The sequence below is a fragment of the Neltuma alba genome, unplaced genomic scaffold (assembly GCF_004799145.2).
Source record: "Neltuma alba isolate B1F8T4 unplaced genomic scaffold, ASM479914v2 tig00002374_pilon, whole genome shotgun sequence".
Classification (NCBI taxonomy): domain Eukaryota; kingdom Viridiplantae; phylum Streptophyta; class Magnoliopsida; order Fabales; family Fabaceae; genus Neltuma; species Neltuma alba.
In genome coordinates, this window is record NW_021632837.1 from 311917 (window position 1) to 331584 (window position 19668).

At 36.9% G+C, this 19668-nt stretch overlaps 3 protein-coding genes across 7 annotated transcripts; all 3 read left to right on the forward strand.

Annotated features, from left to right (window-relative positions):
• The first annotated feature begins 1146 nt into the window (after positions 1-1146).
• Positions 1147-7517, forward strand: LOC114722985 (protein IQ-DOMAIN 32). Of its 5 annotated transcripts, none has more exons than XM_028909143.1 (6): positions 1147-1331; positions 1418-1561; positions 2966-3316; positions 3418-3615; positions 4336-4416; positions 4501-6246. In XM_028909143.1, exons 2-6 carry the CDS (start codon positions 1478-1480, stop codon positions 6229-6231), a joined length of 2445 nt encoding a protein of 814 aa, XP_028764976.1. In that variant the 5' UTR covers positions 1147-1331; positions 1418-1477; the 3' UTR covers positions 6232-6246. The 5 variants fall into 5 exon arrangements, with proteins under 5 accessions (XP_028764976.1, XP_028764968.1, XP_028764985.1 ...); XM_028909159.1 differs by adding an exon at positions 7016-7517 and having other exon boundaries at positions 1148-1561; positions 4501-6160; XM_028909153.1 differs by adding an exon at positions 7016-7517 and having other exon boundaries at positions 1149-1561; positions 4501-6178.
• Positions 7518-10460: 2943 nt separating this feature from the next.
• Positions 10461-14199, forward strand: LOC114723024 (zinc finger CCCH domain-containing protein 6). The gene is made up of 4 exons (XM_028909168.1): positions 10461-10765; positions 12508-12717; positions 12874-12998; positions 13094-14199. Exons 1-4 carry the CDS (start codon positions 10697-10699, stop codon positions 13962-13964), a joined length of 1275 nt encoding a protein of 424 aa, XP_028765001.1. The 5' UTR covers positions 10461-10696; the 3' UTR covers positions 13965-14199.
• Positions 14200-14912: 713 nt separating this feature from the next.
• On the forward strand, positions 14913-17142 carry LOC114723031 (uncharacterized). Its single transcript, XM_028909175.1, has 2 exons — positions 14913-15361; positions 16870-17142. Exons 1-2 carry the CDS (start codon positions 15005-15007, stop codon positions 16897-16899), a joined length of 387 nt encoding a protein of 128 aa, XP_028765008.1. The 5' UTR covers positions 14913-15004; the 3' UTR covers positions 16900-17142.
• The last annotated feature ends 2526 nt before the right edge of the window (positions 17143-19668 follow it).

Consider the following 19668-nt stretch of genomic DNA (forward strand, 5'->3'; position numbering starts at 1 on the left):
TTTGTTTTTATGTTACACGCCCACTCTACCTTCCTTCGTCTCCCCATCCATCGATTTTAACGTCTCATCCAACTCACCCCTAGAAAAAATTATGTTCAAGTTCAACCACTCTCCAAATTTCTTCATCAACCACCCCCCCCCCCAAATAATCGCTGCCACAATTTACTTGTCTACGAGTAATCATTTCTTTTTATCATGCGATTGTCATCTTATCCTCATTGGTCCTCCTTACTCCTATCTCCAACGCAATCAATTAATGTTGTACTTTACAATGACCTCGCCGGCTACAATATTACCAGCGCTTATTTTGTCCTTGTCCCCATGCAGTTAATCATTCATTGATTTACCGCCATCATCAATTGAAATCTCAGAAAATAACAACACCACTGTTACCCGACATCGAAGCATATTTTAAACACCTAGCCCAACCCAGTCTTAATTACAATGCAAGGGGAACCCTCAATCTGATACGCAACCTTTACTGCAACCGAAGACGAATTGAAGAGAACATGACTGTGGTAAATAAATAAATAAAGAAAGAAAGAAAGAAAGGAACAGGCGAATTGAATAGACGGCTGATGATAAAAACAGGATGGATGATCTGCTATTGCTCGTGCGCGGATACGATATTGTGATCTTCAATCCAACTAATCTGCGAGACTCGAGTGCTCGTTTCTTGTTTGGATGAAAAAGTTTGTTGAGCTATTTTTCTTAGATCCATATATGCGTAATTTTCACATGCCGTTTCTCTCTTTCAACGTGACTCCAAATTTAAAACAATTTTTTTTGGTAATTTTTATCCCAACCTTACCTTACAAAATGTGGTTTGTACAAATTTCAGTTTTATAAATGTTAATGCGGACAAGCATTCAGGTTGTTTTTCCCATTCAACAAATTCGAGATAAATCACATCATTTATATTCTATAAATGATCCCACTTCTTGTCTTGTTATTATGGGCTTGTTTGGATTGACTTATAAGTAGCTTTTCAAACGTGATTTACGGAATACGAGGTAAGTATGTGAAAAGAGTTTTATCTCAGCTTACGTGAACTTGCTTAAAAACCCGTTTTGAACGGAGCTCCAAACAAGCCCTATATTATATGTAAATATTTGAGGATAATATGTATACACAGATCGATTTGGCAGGACGGCGGGAGCATTAAGCAAAATAGATTAAAATAAAATAAGATAGCTTTTTCTTTCCACTGTCAAAACTCAAAAGTCTCAACGGATTACTCGACACACCACTCCTCGTTCAGTCCGACTCACAACACACACAGCGCGGACACCAGCGTAACTTGCTTAGCTAGATTTAAGGAGTGTGTTGAGGTCCGTGTTTTGAAGCTTGCGTTAGTATGTGACGCTCTCGCCATTTTCCAATGCCATGACCTCACGGAGAGTGTTGTCTCTCACAGAAAGAGAGTGCGAAGTGTGAAGACTGAGACGCCAACAGCGAGGGAGATAGAGAGAGAAACATGGGAAAATCTATTTCCTGCTTCAAATTAATCACATGCGGCAGTACTGAGGCGGACGGCAACGGCAATTACCAAGCGTCTGAGGTGAGCTTTCTGATTGAATCTGGGCTCTTTCATTATTTTAAACTACTAGCTTTGACTTCTTCTGATCCGAGGTTGCTTGCGGTAAATTACGGAACTTGCCTCTTTCCTGCTTCCCGCGTTGATCAATTAGTAGTTTCTGGGGGGATTCGGTTTGTGTTTTCGGATTCATGTGTTTAACTCATTTTGCTGCATGACATGCCATCCATCTTGCATCTTGAATCATCAATGTCGTTGTTTGGGCAGCCTAATTACCAGTAAAGAAAAGTAACGGAAATTTCCATTCTTGTGTATATGAATTCAACCAAGTCTACAGTTCCAGAATTGTGTCGAGTTTTTGACGAAATGAAATTTACGAAGGGCTTGTTCTTTTTCATTTTCTTACTGGTGATCAATGATTTTTTACTTGGTTTTTCTTACTTAAAAATTAAAAGTTGATGTTGGGAAGCTGTTGACTCCACCTGGTGGTAATTTTGGCTTTCAATTTGTCTAGGTCATTTTTATGTATTTTAAAAAAATTTGCGATTTGATTGTTTGGGTATCGAAGCTATTATTTCCAATGCCACTTGAGGACCCGAAACCTAAATCAAATCTTATTGTTTCAACGTAATTTATAGGCCCGCAAAATCTTAGAACTTCTCGAGGCATTTGATATTAGTTGCCTATCTTTAGGACCCGGTGATTTTTATTTTTATTTTTGGACCGGCGGGATATAAATTATTTACAAGATTTTGAGAAAATTTCGCAGCGCATTTTTCGTGTGGATCAAATAATTGTGTCTTGCACCCGGGGAAATTTTATCGGATAAGTGGAAGTTTGAATGGTATGAAAGGACACAAGACTTAACCATTTATGATATAGGGATCAGCATAACTTTAAAGTGGATTATATGAATAAAATTTTAGAGCATGGCTGTTGCATGAAATTGATTTTTGGGAAACTGGGGGAATGGAGCGACCATTCTCATTTTAGTGTATGGTCGTATTAGAAATCGAATTGTATCCCATTCCATTCTTTTTTTTGAAACATGTTCTCAGTACAGACATGAAGGGTAGTTTTGAGATCAAAATTAATTGAGGGAGCAAAAACAAATCATTGCTAATTTTAGCTTGCCTAAATTCATCACGTTCTCCCCATTGCAAGGAATGTCGATTATGCACTAAGAAATCAAGGGCTTGGAACTGGAACATCAGTCCAATGCTTAATTTTGTGTCAAACCTAGGAATTCTCATTCCTTGAAAATGGAACTAGGAAGACAGTCAATGGCCCATTGTTCACAATGAATTGTGCTCATGTGAACATATTTTCTGTAGGAAGAGATTGAAGTTTTATAAACTCTCTAGCTTGCTGATTTGTAGGGAATCAAGTTGTCTTTTCACCAATGATTTAGTTACTTAATTTTTCCAGATCAAAGATTCAAGTGACAAACGAGGTTGGAGTTTCCGAAAAAAGTCTGCAAGGCATCGTGTTCTTAGCAATGCTGTAATAACAGATACCCCATCTTCAGCAAACAAGGAGAGCTCAGAATGTACTAGTATCAATTTCCAACCATCAACTGAGACAAATATTGCTGAAAAGAGAAACACAACAAATTGCCCTGATGAGAAACCCCCTCCATTATCTGTGGCAAGCTCACAATTATCTGTGGCAAGCTCACAATTATCTGAAACAGTTGTTACTGAAACAGAGAGTAGGGTGGATGTCAATCCACCGGAGTCTGTGGTTATCACCATTCAAGCTGCCATCAGAGGGTTCATGGTGTGTTTTCATTTTAAATCTACAATTCCAAAATCTCACTAGCAAGCTACAGCTGAAACTGCTGTATTTCATATGCGTATTTCTTTTTGGGTTTCTTTCAGGCTCAGGGAGCCTTGCTAAAGCTTAAGAACGTAGTGAAGTTGCAAGCTGCTGTTCGTGGGCATTTGGTTCGAAGGCATGCAGTAGGATCTCTGCGTTGTGTTCAAGCCATAGTTAAATTGCAGCTCCTCGTGCGCGCTCGTCATGCTCAGCATTTGCGTCAAGATAAGCATGGCAAAATTAATGGCTCTGAAATTTTGGTAAGCTATTTAAAATAGCTCACAATATGCCTTTTCTGGTGGTCCAATCAATTCCAATTACGTGCTTAATGGCTAGTAATTTCATGTTATCATTCTGTGTGGAAGTTTATGGTGCTGGTTTTGTATTTTTATTGATCGTTGTATCATTAGATTTCATAATTCAGCTTGGGGGATGAGGATTTTTCTTGAATGTTCAAACATTAAAGCATTGCTAATGTCTTAGTACTTTTTAATGTTCGCCTTGAATCTCCATCTCTTTACCACGAGCAATTTAAGATGAATTCATTGTTCCTATGCAGAATAATGATATATGTTATGGGTCATGCTTTAAGTCTACAATCCTGTTATAGGAGTTGATAATGTGGTGATAGACGAAGTTATCAGGTGAAAGGAGAGTCATAAAACTACTGAAGGTCCAAAACAGTGCAACCCCTCAAGTACAAAGCTGTTATTTCAACTTTTAAATTTTGTTTCATCAAGCTAAAAAACAAATTTAAAGCCTGGGAACTGAAGTAGTCATAAAAAGTTTGTTGTGTTTTCTTGCCATAGTCATGCGCCTCTGCTCTTGCTTGATTGTTAGGTCGTATTGACATTAAGCTCTTATTGCTTGAGGTTACTGTATTTTCATAATCAAGGATATCCTTTATTAGATTTGTATTCTGGGCTATTTGTATGCTGCAAACCCTTCCCCAAGTGCAACCGCTATTTTTTATGGTTTAGGGTAATGGAAATCAGGTGAGCAAGTCAAGTATGAAGTCCACTTCCATAGAGAAACTGCTTAGCAATCGATTTGCTCATCAGGTATTTGTCTCAGTTCAATTGCATTATGTTTGTTGTCTCACCTTTGTTGATCATACTAAAAACTTCTCTTTTTCCACCTCAAAGCTGTTGAAATCCACCCCAAAAAACAAACCAATCCGTATCACATGTGATCCTTCCAAAGCTGATTCTGGTTGGAAATGGTTGGAGAGATGGATGTCGGTTTCCTCCTTGGATTCTGCCGAGTCTAAAATAACAAGTTCATTGGTGGAGCAATCAGACAACAATGAATCTAGTCCTTCTCCGTCTCAATTGGAAACTGGGCTTCAGTCTGAAGTTTTGTGTCAGTCAGATGACTCAAGGCTCGCTGTTGAGGACTCTGTTGTGCCTTCTGAGGTTGAAGAGAAAGTGACTACTCATGATACAGGAAACTTAAGCTTCGAAGAAACCCATTCTACGTCTCTTGCCAAAGATGATTTGGAAGAGGCACAGCCTGACATGACAATTACTTTTGATGCTAAAGTAACCTTAGAAGAAATTGATTCTCAGCAAAATAAAATTGTGACATCAGATGCAATTCCTCCTCAGGAGCTTAGTTCTCTACCGGAGAAACCTGAAATTGACAGTGAACAGCCCAAAAGATCCATGAAAAGATTTGCCTCTGAGCAACTAGAGACTGAGGGAACCAAATTTGGGTATGGATCAAGAAAGGCCAGCAACCCAACATTCATTGCTGCACAGTCAAAATTTGAAGAGCTGAGTACAATGGCAAGTTCAGGAAGGTCAAGCAGTTTGTCCAATAATGATGCAACTGTTGAAGCGCATGAGGATCCCATTTCTGTTGGCACAGACAGTGCATTTAGGTCCAAAGAGCTCTTATTGGAGAGTTCTGCTCCCTTTCCTTCCAAGATTGGTGGCTCTGAATGTGGTACTGAACTCTCTATTTCTTCCACGCTTGATTCACCAGAAATATCTGAGACTGGGGCTACTGAAAATGAACCTGAAGCCAAAGATTTATCAGAAGGGATATGTAATCCTGACAGTGTGATAAATCATGAGGTTGAGGCTAATGTCTTTTGTACCACTCTCGCTGGTGAGTTACCCGGCTCTGCACTGGGTCAACCTGAGACTGCCAATAATGAAGATGTGAATGGCAAATCACTTCATTCAGCAGTAGTTGTTGATTCCAAAGAGCCACCAGCTCTTAAGTGTGAGAAAAACATGTCTGAACTGCAAAGAGAACAAGTGGAGTCTGCTGTGCAAGATCTCAGAGCATCTCCTGAAGCTTCACCCAGGAGCCATGTAACCGTCCCTGAATCTCAAGGAACACCTTCAAGTCAGGTATCAGTGAAACCAAAAGAGAGAAAACCTGAGAAGACTGGATCTGGATCGACAAATAGACGAAGGCTTCTGTCAGCTGGTAATAAATCACCTGCAAATGCAACTCCTGATTCAGGATCTAGAGGTAGCAGGGAACAACTGCCTAAAGATCAGGGGAATGGGAAGAGGCGCAATTCCTCTGGCTCTGCGAAACCTGATCACAGTGATCAAGAATCAAGAGATAATAGTAACAATAGTTCTCTTCCTCATTTCATGCAAGCCACAGAATCTGCAAGGGCCAAGATTAATGCTAATAATTCTCCACGATCAAGTCCAGATCTGCATGATCGAGATGTACATGTTAAGAAGAGACACTCCTTGCCTGGTGCAAGTGCAACTGATAGACAGGTTTCTCCACGCATCCAGCGCTCAATTTCTCAGGCACAGCAGGGTACGAAAGGACAAGGTTTACATCCTCCTCATGGTATTCTGAATCCTAAAGAATTTTCTTTGGTTCTGTTTTTTATTTCTCCCTGATAAAATATACATACTCCTCCGGTCTTTAATATGAGACCCATTTAGCTAATTTGATTAGATTAAGGAAGTTAGGTAAATTAGTTGATTATAAGAAATGTAACACGTTTTTCCTAAAATACCATAATTATCTTTTTTAATACCTCCTTTCCCTCTTCTACTTGATTATGATTGAGAGAGTATCCATAGAGGTAATTTAGAGAAAATTGATAAATATGAGAAGTGGATCTTATATTTAGGACTAAAACCAACTCAACAATTGAGTCCTATATTAAGGACCGGAGGAGTACTTCATGTTCTTGTTATGAAGATAATTCAATATACGATTTTGATTTTTATGGGCTTGCATATATGGATTTGCTATCACATATGTGGCTGGTTGGCACGTGAAACTTTTACAGTGAACCTGAATTTTCTCCCCCCTTTTTTCCCAACTGATGTAAGATTAACATGCCACATTCCAACTGGGATTTCCAAAGCATTTCTTTTGCTGCGATGCTCGCTCACCTTTTATTTCTAGTAGTAAGCCTGCTTATTCACCATATTCTGAATGAGGTATTGATTATCACGACAACTTTGTTACCATTCTATAGTTGCCAAAGGATTGCCCTCCAGAATGTGAGTGATATGCGCCTGCTTGTTGATTGGAAATGGCTTTTACCTTTGAAAAATACATTGCCTGTTTTTAATATGCATTGTCCATCTTGCAAGATTCAGCATGGCAAAGTATAATGATTTTGCTTTATGAAGTAATCTACTGACGAACCACTTGAATTATGCTTCACAGAGAGGAAGTGGCAGAGGTGAATCGGAAGCTGAAGTGTGCCGACGTGCCTCTACAGTAGTTATCATGAAGGACCAATTTGGAGTTTCTGATTTCACTTTGTTCATTCTCCGAGGGATAGCTGCTCAGTTTTACTTGCCGGGAACTTTTTTATACCCTTGAATTTGTTGACTTTTTCATTATTCTTTGCCTCCCCTCCCTGCTCCTCCCCAAATTTGAAGGTAACCAGTTGGACTGTAGGATTCGTCTGGGAACATACATAAATACAAGTGGGTGAGGATTATTTGTACATTATTGCTCGCGTTGCTGCTAGATTATTTCTTTTTTTCATACTCAGTGAGTGGGGTGCGATTTGTAAGTTTCAGGCCACAACTGTTTGTGATATAATTATGTTTGTATTAGATTGCTTTGCCTGTTGGCTGAGAGTTACGATGGGTGTTACCTGGTTTGTTGGAATAAGTTGGAATGAATTGACCCGACCAATGTTCTTGATTTCTTTTCTAAAGCTCACGTTCTGGATTTGGTTTCTTTTCTAAAGCTCACGTTCTGGATTTGATGGGTATCGTCATGGCTTGCGTAAATCTTAGTCTGGTTGCTGGTAAACTAGCTCAGGGAACGACTCGGCTGTGGCTGGTAGCATTAATAAACTCAACGAAGTAGTCTTCCCAGCATGCATCGGGTGGGTGATTAGTGAAATCGCCTATAATCTTTTCACTGCTAAAACAGGTTGCAGAAACTCTTATGCTCTGCTTGGATGGGAAGAAAAATTGAGAGAAAAAAAATAAGAGGAGAGAAAATAAAGAGAGAGAGGAAAGAAAATTAATAGATATTTAAGTGACTAAAATGTCCTTATCAAAATATATCATATTTAAAATTAAATTAAATTAAATATTGTAATAAAAAAATTATACTAACATTAGCATCATCAACAATGTTTTAAAAGCTGGACCGGAAATTGAACCGGAAAGACGAGCGGTTCACGGTTCTTATGGTTCAACCGGTCGGACCGGCGGTCGGACCGGAACATAATAATTAAATAAAAATAATATTATACTTTCTTAAATCTTATATATAAGAAATTTTTTTTGGGGATGAAGGTCCATGATACATTGACACTAATACCCTATTTGAAATTTTTTATATATATTTTTATTTTTGTCTCTGTTAATTATTGGTATGCTCACTTTATCCCTTAAATAAGAATGATTTTAGAGGATAAATTACATATTTTATATATATTAATCATATAATAATCATTAATAATTACAATATTATAACGTAAATATTTTTTTATAGCCGCTGGTCAAAAAACCAAATATTTTTTATAGTCTTTTTAATATATAGTATAGCAAATCTTTAACTTTTGCAATTTGTACCAATAGAAATAACTTTATCTCACAATTAATTTAATTTTTTCCCTTGAAAAATAACATTAAAAAAAGGTTTAATTAATACTCATTTATAGTACATGTCATCCTTGGTCAATCTACCTTTGCGTGTTGGCCCGAAAAAGAACTGCGTCTGCGTACGAAACACGCTTCTCTATCTCCACTCTCGAGGTTTTACTTTCTTTTCTCCCCTACTTCCATTTCATCACTTGCACGTCGTCTTCTTTTCTTCATTATGGACTAGGGAGGTTTTATTTACAGTCCAGATTTGCGAATCGTCGGGCACCCAAGGTAAGCTTCTTATCTTCTTCTAGCCTAGCAACCGACTCCATGGCTGTTCTTGAAGGGACAAAGGATGGGGATAAGATTCATATCCAAAAAAGCTTTTATGCGTCTTCTTTCTTCTTTTCCATCCCTGCTCACAAATTTGAGCCGGCCGGTTTTTCAAAAACCGCTCCGATTTTCGGTTAAATGGCCGGCTTGAAGCGGTCCAAGGCGGCTCAAATGATAAAGCGGCCGAACCATGTGAAACGAGCCGAGAAGTGTCCCGGTCACCGGCTGGACCGGTTCGACCGTCCGGTCCGGTCCGGTTTTAAAAACACTGATAATCAAATAATTTAAAATCAAGTTATTTGATTTATATATTTTTTCATATTATTATGTTTAAAAGCCAATTATTTAATAAAAACATTGTTTTAAGATAAAAAAAGTAAAAAGTGAACAACTTTTTAAATATAATAAAAGAAAATAAATGCGGAGAGGAAAAGAGAAGAAGGGTAATCATGAAAATCTTATTTTCTTTTCAAATCTCTCCATATATAAAGAAAAAATTTGGAAAAAAAATAAGGCATCGAGCCTATTTTATTCTCTTCCACTTTTTTTTCTTCCCATATTTTCTTTCCTATCCAAGTAAAGAAAAACTTGTTTCTTTTTATCTTTTCTTCTCTAGTTTTCTTTCTTCCCTAATTTTCCCTCAATCCAAACAAGAGGTTAAGTTGGGATTAGATTTGTTGTAGGGGGGCACAAACTAAAATTCTGATAATCAGAGCAGATAAAAAAACTTGTTGCCTTGGCCAAAAGACTACTCGAAGCCGGGACGACACTGCGTTGCGTTTACACGATGAGACGTGCATAATGCTATGCCACCCCCCTCTTTTTTTTCCAAAATTATAATTGTGATTGTCGGCCCAAAAAAAAAAAATTATAATCAATTAATACGTACCGGGATAATCAATACACGAAATATAATATGGACAGAAAGTAGAAACAAAAACATTGGCAAGAAACCAAAATACGATTTTTTTCAAAGATTTATTTATATATAAACACACCTAAAAATAAAGAAAACGTGTCACAAATATGGATATTATTCATGTGGCCTATTCGTTTCAGATACAATGAAGAACAAATAAATGACGAGAAAATATTATATATCTTACTCGTATTAGCAGAGCTCCAAAAAATTGGGAGTTATACATGAAATGCATATAATTCACAAAACATAAATGCTACGGTTTGTATAGATCTCATACAGTATATGGCCCCATCATCTGAAAGGATAAAATATACTATAAGAAAATTGTGAGAATGAATTAAAACCACATAATGTAAAGAAATAAAAATAAAAGATTGTAAATTAAAGAATTGAGATTTATAAATATAATTGCGGTTAGAGTTGTAAAAACGGGTTCAGCCGCGGGGCCTTAATTTTCGAGATGTATTGTTATCTGTCAGTGTCTCGGTAAATTCTATTTACTTATTTTTGAATTATGACAACAGATTTTTTTTTGGTAGGATGACAATAGATTTTGAAACCTGCTCTATTTTCACCTTTAAAACAGTCAAATTCGGCTCTTCCTTATTTTGTGGGTTAGCTCGCCAGCCTGCTAACCGGCATATGAGCTCAGCAAATTCAACATTTTGTTTGGGCCAGCTCGGCCTTCACCGCTCAAATATGGGCCCATGGCAGGTGCATTCCCAGCTCCTCTTATGGGAGAATGATGATCTTCAATTTTTTCAAAAAAAAAAAAAAAAAACCAATCTGTCTGCTTTTGCTCACCTGGTACTTAGTAGAGGGCGGTTCAATGGCGGCAATAACAAGTCAGGGTTCTCTCCCAAGGTCGTCCTGGGACACCCCGTAGTTCACCAGGGAGGACTTAAAGAGCTATAGATACGGTGTTAGGGTGGATAACTCATATGTGGTGTCTGACTAGGCTTTACTCTTGAGCTTTGGTACCTCACCATATCTCTTAAATCTTTTCATAGATTGCCACACTGAAGCAGAAGAACGATTCTTATGCTAAATATGCGTTGTTTACACAAATCGAAAAGAGTTTCGTGGGCCTCAGATTTAGATCTTTGTCAGGTAATTATATTTCAGCAACTAAATTCGACATCGATCGATTAATGGCGTATAAATAACTCGAATGATTAACATTGAAGAATCAGCTTTCTAAGCCCTAAATTATGATTTGTTGTCTACTATCTTCGATTGATCATTTTGCACGTTTTATCCCTATCACTAGTTCGCGTACAATTTGATGCCTCAGAAATATCATCTTGGGGTGACGTTAATGTCAGGGCCATATCTTGCTCTGGAATACATTGATATGTATGGATTCTATCTAGGACCCCCCTTGCTTTGCCCCGTAAAGTGAAGTCTTTTGGCCCATGAGAAGCCTTCTGTGTTTAAGGGCTGATTGACTAGTTTCTCTGAAGGATTATTGCGTGCTTGGGGGTAGGAAACTAAAGTCAGCGTAAGTAGGAAATTAGTACAGAGAATGATATGGTTCTGGGATAGCTATATTCAAAGTAATAATAAATTCCTGTGATGTCAAAAAATTCCATCGATTTTACTACGGAGAGCTGGTTTTACATGAAGAAATGCGGCGCGCCGGAGCTTGGATTCAAAATTGTTGACCCTAATTGATAGCAAGGACACCTGAATGAGATGTGAGAGAAAATAAGTACTATTGTATCAATGAATCTCACATGAAGAAGTATAAAAGAATTGTGAAAATGATAATGGATGTGGATTGTGGAGTAAATGTTTACTAAATTCTTCAAGAGGGAAGATATAGTAGGTGTAATTTTTAGTTCATTAGCATGAATTTTGTGGTTAATATGTAAAAGTGATTACAATAACTTCTTGTTTCCCTTGGCACGATGCCAGTTTTCTCTTTAAGAAATTTTAGATTCCATGCTTTTTCCTCTCATTTTTGCACGCCTCTTGTTTAATTAGTTGCATTGCCCTTGGTTCCTTCAACTTGCTTGTGTCTATGTCCTTGTGAGAATTGCAAGATTTGGTGACATCTCATTTTTCTCCAGTATTACGAAGTGCTTTTTTCTTTTTGGGTCCATGCTGATACGGTAGAACTCTTCTGCTTAGAAGAATTTGTTGCCTTTAATTCTAAAATTTTATTCTTTTTCTGTTTGAAAGGAGACTAAACGCAAGATCTCAGCCACTTCCAACATGGGAGGGCCAAGTCATAGTGATAAATTCTGGAGACCTACTGAGGGTGAATGCAAAATAATGGGATGAAAAGGTGATGGAAGCCCTTAGTTGGCCACCCAATGAGCACAAATAACACTTTTCAGAGTGTTACTGAAAGTAATTTGTCTGGGGTCATTTTTGTTTGATTGTATGTTGGAGAGGTTGAGGGTGACAGTGTCTGATTGGGACATTGCGAAATATCTTGCAGATTGGATTTGAAAATATGATGAAATCTGTTAAGATTGTTTTGGTGTTTGGTGTCTTGGGTAATATTCATATTTTCATTTCACTTGTTGTGTTGAGTGAAACTCATTGTGATAGAAGTGTATGAGTTTGTCCATTTATTTTGTACATAATTTGCTGGCCACTTGTCATTGTAGTAGAATTTGAATCTGACTGTCTATTCTTTTTAATGGATTTTTTATTGTATGAAATAGGATTGACTACTCTGTTTTAGAGTTTTTGCATCTGAATAACTTATCTGTTTCGATTTAATATAAGATTGAATCAATAATGTCATTTAACATAATCCTGTTTACATAATCATAAATGGCGCCGAACAAAATGGTGAAAGAGGTTACAACATAAGGGACTAAAATCTCTTCATCAAACAGGTTAGATTATTTTTATCAGAGGAATGTCCTTCACAAGTTGGGTTAAATGCTCAAGATCACCTCCAAGCAAAGACATCGTTACTGTCGCATCCAGGAGGGGCAGGTTCTGATGACATTCTACCTCCTGGCTTTGATGGAACTGAATCCTCAAGTCAGACGCAGATAAAGCTCTCCCAGATTCCAGTGATTAAATGGACCAATCCGCTTAAGGTGCGCACTCATAGGGGTTTGTGTGTATTCCAGTTTCCTTGTTGAATGGTTTCCTTATTTGAGCGGATGGCTTTCAAATAAGGAAAGGGGGGGATGCAAAAAAAATCTCAAATTTTGTTTTCATTCTTGTATAATTGTTTTAACATGTTTAAACAGATTGTGCTTGATCTCACATGGCAAGTGGTGGCTGGGGAAGAAAGCAAAGAGGTAGAGGATCAGAATCAGAGAGAGATGAAAGTACTCGAAGCTATTTATCCCCGCCCGTCTTCCATTCCTCCAAAGTTTGATTCTTCTCTTGCTCTGTACGATAATTCCTCATAGATACCTCTGGTCATTTAAATACTTACTTTCTTCCCTTCTGTTTCCCTCCATGCAGCCCCTCTGTCTCAATGGATGCAGAAGACTCCCTTTGCAATGATGATCATACTGCTTTGATACCAATTACACCAATTGAAGATGAGGATTCCACAGTAGAGGCATCATATGGAGCGCCGCTTAGTTCACAGCCTCTCTTGTTCGTTGCTGGAGTACCCAAGGGTTCTAACCCTCCTTCAATTGCGCAATTACCTCATGTAGTAGAATCTGAGGCTGCTGAAGCATCTATAGCTTTAAGCCACATCATGAAGAATAATGAACATGGAATTACGATTGACCACGAATTACTGAATAAAGTTCTCAGCAACCCAGAGGTGATTGAAAAGTTGGTTAGAGATTATGGAAATACAAATAACTCACGACATACATTCAATGCTAGCTCATCTTTGGTGACTTCACGTCTACCCATTCCTCTGAATCAAGCTGAAGCCAGTACGCCTTCATTTGGTGCCTTATCAGCCAGCCCTTCCTATACCGCTCAGATGGGGGTTGGAGTGGGACCCGTTCCTCCTCAACAGGTCCCTCCTCCTGTAGTGAGTCTTGGAGCTCCTCCAGCAAAGGATGTGAACTACTATAAAAGCCTAATTCAGCAACATGGTGGAGAAAAACAAGAGACTCTACCTTATCTGAATAACATTAGGCAGCCCGTTGGAAACCAGGAGACAACGCACAATTCTAGATTAAGGGAACCAAAACCCAAGATAATGAAGCCTTGTATCTATTTCAACAGTTCAAAAGGATGTCGGAATGGAGCTAACTGTGCATATCAGCATGATGTGGCATTTCAGCCCCGTAGTAGTGCTGTGCCAGGTGTACAAAGTTCAAAGAGAACCAAAATGGATAACGAGATTAGCAGTTGGTTAGACTCTTGATTTGGCAGGTTGCCGAGCTTTGCTTTTGATGAGTGGTCAGCTGGTCTTTTGAGACCGCGGTGTTCAGCTTTTTTTTCCGATTTTGCCATCTTATAATTGAAAAGCTCCGTTGCCCTCTCCTTGAGTGAGAATATGCAGGAATTATTGTTTTTTCTTCTGTTTTATTTATGCTGCAACTGATTGCGCGTATCAATCATCCGGAAATATATTTACATATTTATTTCTTTTGGTAGTATGATGAGTGTTGACTCAGGTCTTTGTAAGTGCGAATATGTTGGATACCTCACGCCTCAAGGAAGCGAAAGGAATTTGCCCATGATCTTCTAATCTGTCGTTCCTCAGGAACGAGTTCATTTTGAGATAAGAAGTCACAGACTTACAATAATCAAGACGTGAGAGGCCAAGAGCAAGGAAAAAGGAACCTGTATGCTTAAAGATTAAAAGATTTTGGAAATAAGAAAGTGTTACAAGAAGTATTTCCAGTGCAGATGACATCTAAGATATTGTGGTATGCTCACTATTCTGAAAGTATATTAAAGTGCTGAATGTATGATCTTAAAAGAAGAATACTTACAGCTTTTTATAATTAAATGATATTAAATATTAATATTTTAAAAGTAGAATGTGATTTGAGAAATTGTTATTAAAATATATTTCAGTATATTGATTGAACTACAAAATATTTTAACACAGCACCGATAATGCCAGTAATAAATCAAATAAGGCCGAAGTTTTTCTTGCTATTCAGATTTTTATTAAGAGTAAATTTAAGATTTTTTTTTTTGTTGACAAAAACGTGATGAATATGTGAGTGAGTCAGGCCGGAAAAAAAAAAAAAACAATGGAGCTTTACCTTCACGAATTTTTCTTTTTTGGCCAACGTTAATCGCGAAGAAGCAAGGTCAAAAAAAAAAAAAAGCGAAGAAGATTACAGCAACAATACCATAGAAACCCTCCGCATTCGTTCCGGATACCTCTTATTAGCTTCCTCATCGGGTTCATTGAAGTGAAGTAGGAGTGGCAGAGAGACATCGTATAAAATGTTGAAGTTCCTATCGAGGGTGAGAATCGAGTTCAATGCCTTGGACCCGCGAACTGCATCCTGTATGGAGTTTTTGGCACAGTGCAACGCACGGAAGGCCAAGGAATCAAACCCTGGGTGTCAAGTGGTGGTGAAGCGCCGAACTGATGACCACCCACCGCAGATTACTGTCACTTTCGTCAATGGGGTTGAGGAAGTGTTCGATGCAACATCCACCCCTGCACAGACCATTAGGAATATGATTCTCGAAAAAGGTCAGCACCTGGAGACCGAGCAAATGTTCCGCGAGGCGGGTGAAGCCTGGCCTGTCATTATACCCGAGGAAGAGCTTCGCCAACCTGCACCAGGTGTCAAAGTGCGTACTGACTCCCCCTTCCTTTATCGACCTAGATCAATTAATTAATTCTTAGTGATTAAAATGATTTTTTTTCCCTGCTTGAGAAGTTTGGTTGAAGTTGAACGGCGACACGGATTTTGTCCAAAGTATTTTTTTTTTCTGGCAGTCAATATATGGTTATTGGCATAACGTTTCTTGTGAATTACTTTCTGTGGTTGAGCGCTTTGTTTAATCCGTTTAATGTTAAGCTGTCACCTGAATCCTGCTTTAAATTGAGCAGTCCTATCTAATATCTCTTTTATTAGATATATCGTTGAACTTTCATTTTGTTTTTCGTGCCTTCGTGAAACTATTGATGGTGATGAGTGAATTCTACAGTATGTGCAAATAGATAGGCATATCTAATTGGAGTGAGTGAGTTGAAGGAGGAAGGAGGTGAAGAAGTTTTCACCACTTTTGATCATGTCTTGGTTTCTGCTAATGCAATCTAAGGTCAAAGTTTCTGTACATACTGTCCTTGTCCCCTTCTGCAAATGTGGGGGATAATTTTCAGTTGGAAAACATTGTACCAAGCTGGACATCATGTCGTTGGAGAGAAACCGGGGACAAAGATAGTAAGTGACAGGAGAGGAAACAGACCATAGACCTCATGCATTCTTAGTATATTGTCATTTTTCCCTGTAATGATGCGGTGAATAGGAGAGTATCGAAATTAAGAATTTCTGGGATCCTTCTTCCAGCTTATGATAGAATATCAAGGCTGACAGCTACCTTGATTTCCTGTTGCTGCCACCAACTCTGCCTGTAGTAGCTATAGCTAGAAGATATGTGCACCTAGCGTTTATATATTGAATAAAGTACCTTGTTAAAAGGAACTTCACTTTCCCTTTCTTGTGAAGCATAGCTGAAAGCAAGACTCTAAATCTACCGAATCTATGCATAACTGCCATTCAAAGGGAAACTATGTAAATAGTATATGTGGTTTTTGAATCTTTGCATCTTTTGGAGCGTAGCAAGCAATAATATTCCAAATTATATCTGCACATCTAAAAGCAGGTATGGTGGTTTCGTGATTGTGGATCCATGATATTTTTACTTTGTTGGCCATTTTCATTTATGAAAAACATGTTAACGAACGAACATGTTTCTATGTTGCTGGATGCTGCAAAGAACCAGCCATAGAGACTCAGCTAAATGGTCTTGCAGCTGTACTTTGTTTTGATGCATGTTTCACAACCAAGTCGCAGTTTAGTTGTGTAATGGAACATTTCTGTTGTGGCTGCGTGGTTACAAGTTGGATTCAGCAGAATGCCTGTTCTTTATACCTTTGTATTAGCATGTTTTTAATTTTTATCTCGTCTTTTTTGACAATATGGTATTGTGGTTTCAAGTTGCGAGGATAGCTTTTAATTACTATTTTTGCGTGACTATCATCCCGTGTGTGAATTTGATCTGTCGTACATTAAGTACTAAAGCAGCTTTGATAATGTTGGGATGGTTGACGTTACTAATGGCACTTCTTGCAGCCGAGGAAAGCGGAAGAGAAAAAGCAGTAGCAAAATTCCTCCAAGGGGACTGGACAAAGATGAGCTAGCAGAAGTTTGAACAACCGAGATTGAGATTTGTAGTGGAAATTTCAACTGGAGCCACCGAGCCCAAACATGGATTTGATTGTTCCCATGCAAATTCTCATTTATGCTTTGATGGAATTTTATTTAGAAACTTTTCTAACCTTTGACAGCCAATGCATCTAAGATTTCATTCATCTTCATATCAGATTGAATGACGCGTTCTATGTACCCAGCCACTCCGTGCCTTTCGAAAGGAAAGGCATGCTCACCGTTTTTCTTGCGACAGGGACGGAAAAGATTGTACGCTTTTACTTGGTTTATATGTTATTAGTGAAAGTGAATCTGTCCTTCTCTGATTAGAGTACGAGACCAGGAAGAACTAGCAGCCTATTTCGTTTTTCTCGCGACTGCCATTGGATCACCTGAAGGGTACGTGATCCGAGATTTTTATCGCGAGTATTTTGTCAGCCACTCAGCCTGCTTCTTGTAAGTACGGACAGGTTTCCAGCGGCACCTATAGCTTTCCACCTTCATGGCCGTTGACTGCCTTCTTACTCCATGATTACCCCATTATTTATCCTTACTTTTGTGTTCCTTTGGAATCCCCCACCTCAAATTTGGCTACTGCTTTGTAAGAGTTAAAACCATTGGTTGGTTGAATAGATACCGTTCCATTTTATGGTAAACTTTGCCGCAGAGAAATAGTGCGGTTTGGAATAATTTGTATAACTTATAAGTAATTTTTTAATTATAATTTATGAAATACGAAATAAATATGTAAGAGTAGTTTTATTTTGACTTATATTAAACATGCTTATGATCACTCTTACATCTTCTCATTTTATAAGATACAAATAAGTAAAAAATTGTATAAATTAAAATGTTTTTAAAATTCATGTAGATTTAAATCTGGTAATTTCAATTTTTCATGAAAGCCAAATTTAATTATCAAATTTTAATTGTAGTAACTGTTTTATCTGAGACCATACTTTTTATGGTATGACTTCATAGAAATATTCTTTTATTATTAGTAAAACAGATTAAAGTAATGATAAATCTGGTTTTAGAGAGATTTTCTTCATAATTTGGTCATTGTTTTTTTTTTTACCAAAACTTATTGTTAAAAGAAGTAAAATTTGTATAGGTTTCACCAAATTTTCTTATAAACACATCTTAAATTAGATGGAAGATCAAACTATTGGTTTATAACCCAGAGTCAAAGGGTCGTAGCCAAAAAAAAAAAAAACTGCTAAATTGGATAGTGATATTTTTATAAATTTCTTTTCTTTAACTTCTATATTTAAAAAAAAAAAAAAAAAGAGCGATGCAAGTGGTTAAACAGCTAGAATTAATTAATTAAATAGTGGTTTAGTTGAAAACAATTGTTATTTGCCTTTGCTAGAGCTAAATGGCCGGTTGATGCTGTTTACTATTACTCATTACTTGTAATAAAAAATATATATAAGAATCTCCCTATAGAGAGAAAGGAAGTCTCAAAGATATCAATATACATAATTTGTAATAGATTATATTATTGATAATTATAATTTTTAGAAAATACTAAATTATGTATAAATAGATATATAATGATGAAATGATATTAATACAGTAATTAAAATAACTAACCTTTTCAGCTGGAAGAATTTTCCTGTTTTTTATTTGGCCTGCAGGATAATAATAGGAAAAATGACAAATAAAAAAGGTTGAATATATGATATCCCAATTTAGGAAGCTAAGGATTTTAAATGACAAAGAGGGAAGTCATTCCCAAATTGAAATTTTGAAATTCAGTGACATGATAAAAATGTCTTTCAAAAAAAAAAAGACTTGACCCCTCGCTGTTGGCTACCAGTGTGGTGGCTGCCGGTGATTTTTTTTGTCACTGGTTTTTTTTTTTTTGCCATGTGAGAATATTTCAAGAAAGTAGTGGAGGTAGGATTTGATCTCACTACCTCTTGGTCATTTAGGCCAACAAAAAAGAACATGACCATTAGATTACCCATAATTTGTTAACTTGATGATGCAAACAAAAAATATAAGTTGACTCTTTTACTATGGCTTTAATTTGTGACAACAATTTATCTAGGGATGACAAGTCTTGATTAAGAAAGAATAAATTTAAATTTGATATTGACAAAGTAACTTTTTCTAATATATAACAGAAAATAACATGTACATTAATTAAAATGACAATAATTTATTTGAAAATGACATGTCTTGATTAGAAAATGACAAGTCTAAACTTAATATTAGCAATGTGTTTTTTTGGATACATAATAGGAAATAATACATGTATTAATTAAAAATGACAACAATTTATTTGAGAATGACAAATCTTAATTATCAGATGACAAGTCTAAATTTGATATTAACAAAAGTAACTTTTCCTTATACATAACAAGAAATAGCATGTACATTAATTAAAAATGATAATAATTTATTTGGAAATGACATGTCTTGATTGAAAAATAACAAGTATAAACTTGAGATTAACAATGTGTTTTTTACTTATACATAACAGGAAATAACATGTGTATTAATTAAAAATGATAACAATTTATTTGGAAATGACATATCTTAATTGGGAATGACAAGTTTTGATTGCTTGATTATAATTTTTGTTTTGAATTTGTGCTATTTCTTTTTTCTTCCCTAAATGATTTGTATGTATCAAATTTATTTAATTATATACAAAAGACTGTATCTGACTTTATTTTGATGCGTCATTTCCCTCATAATCATTTAGTTGTAAAC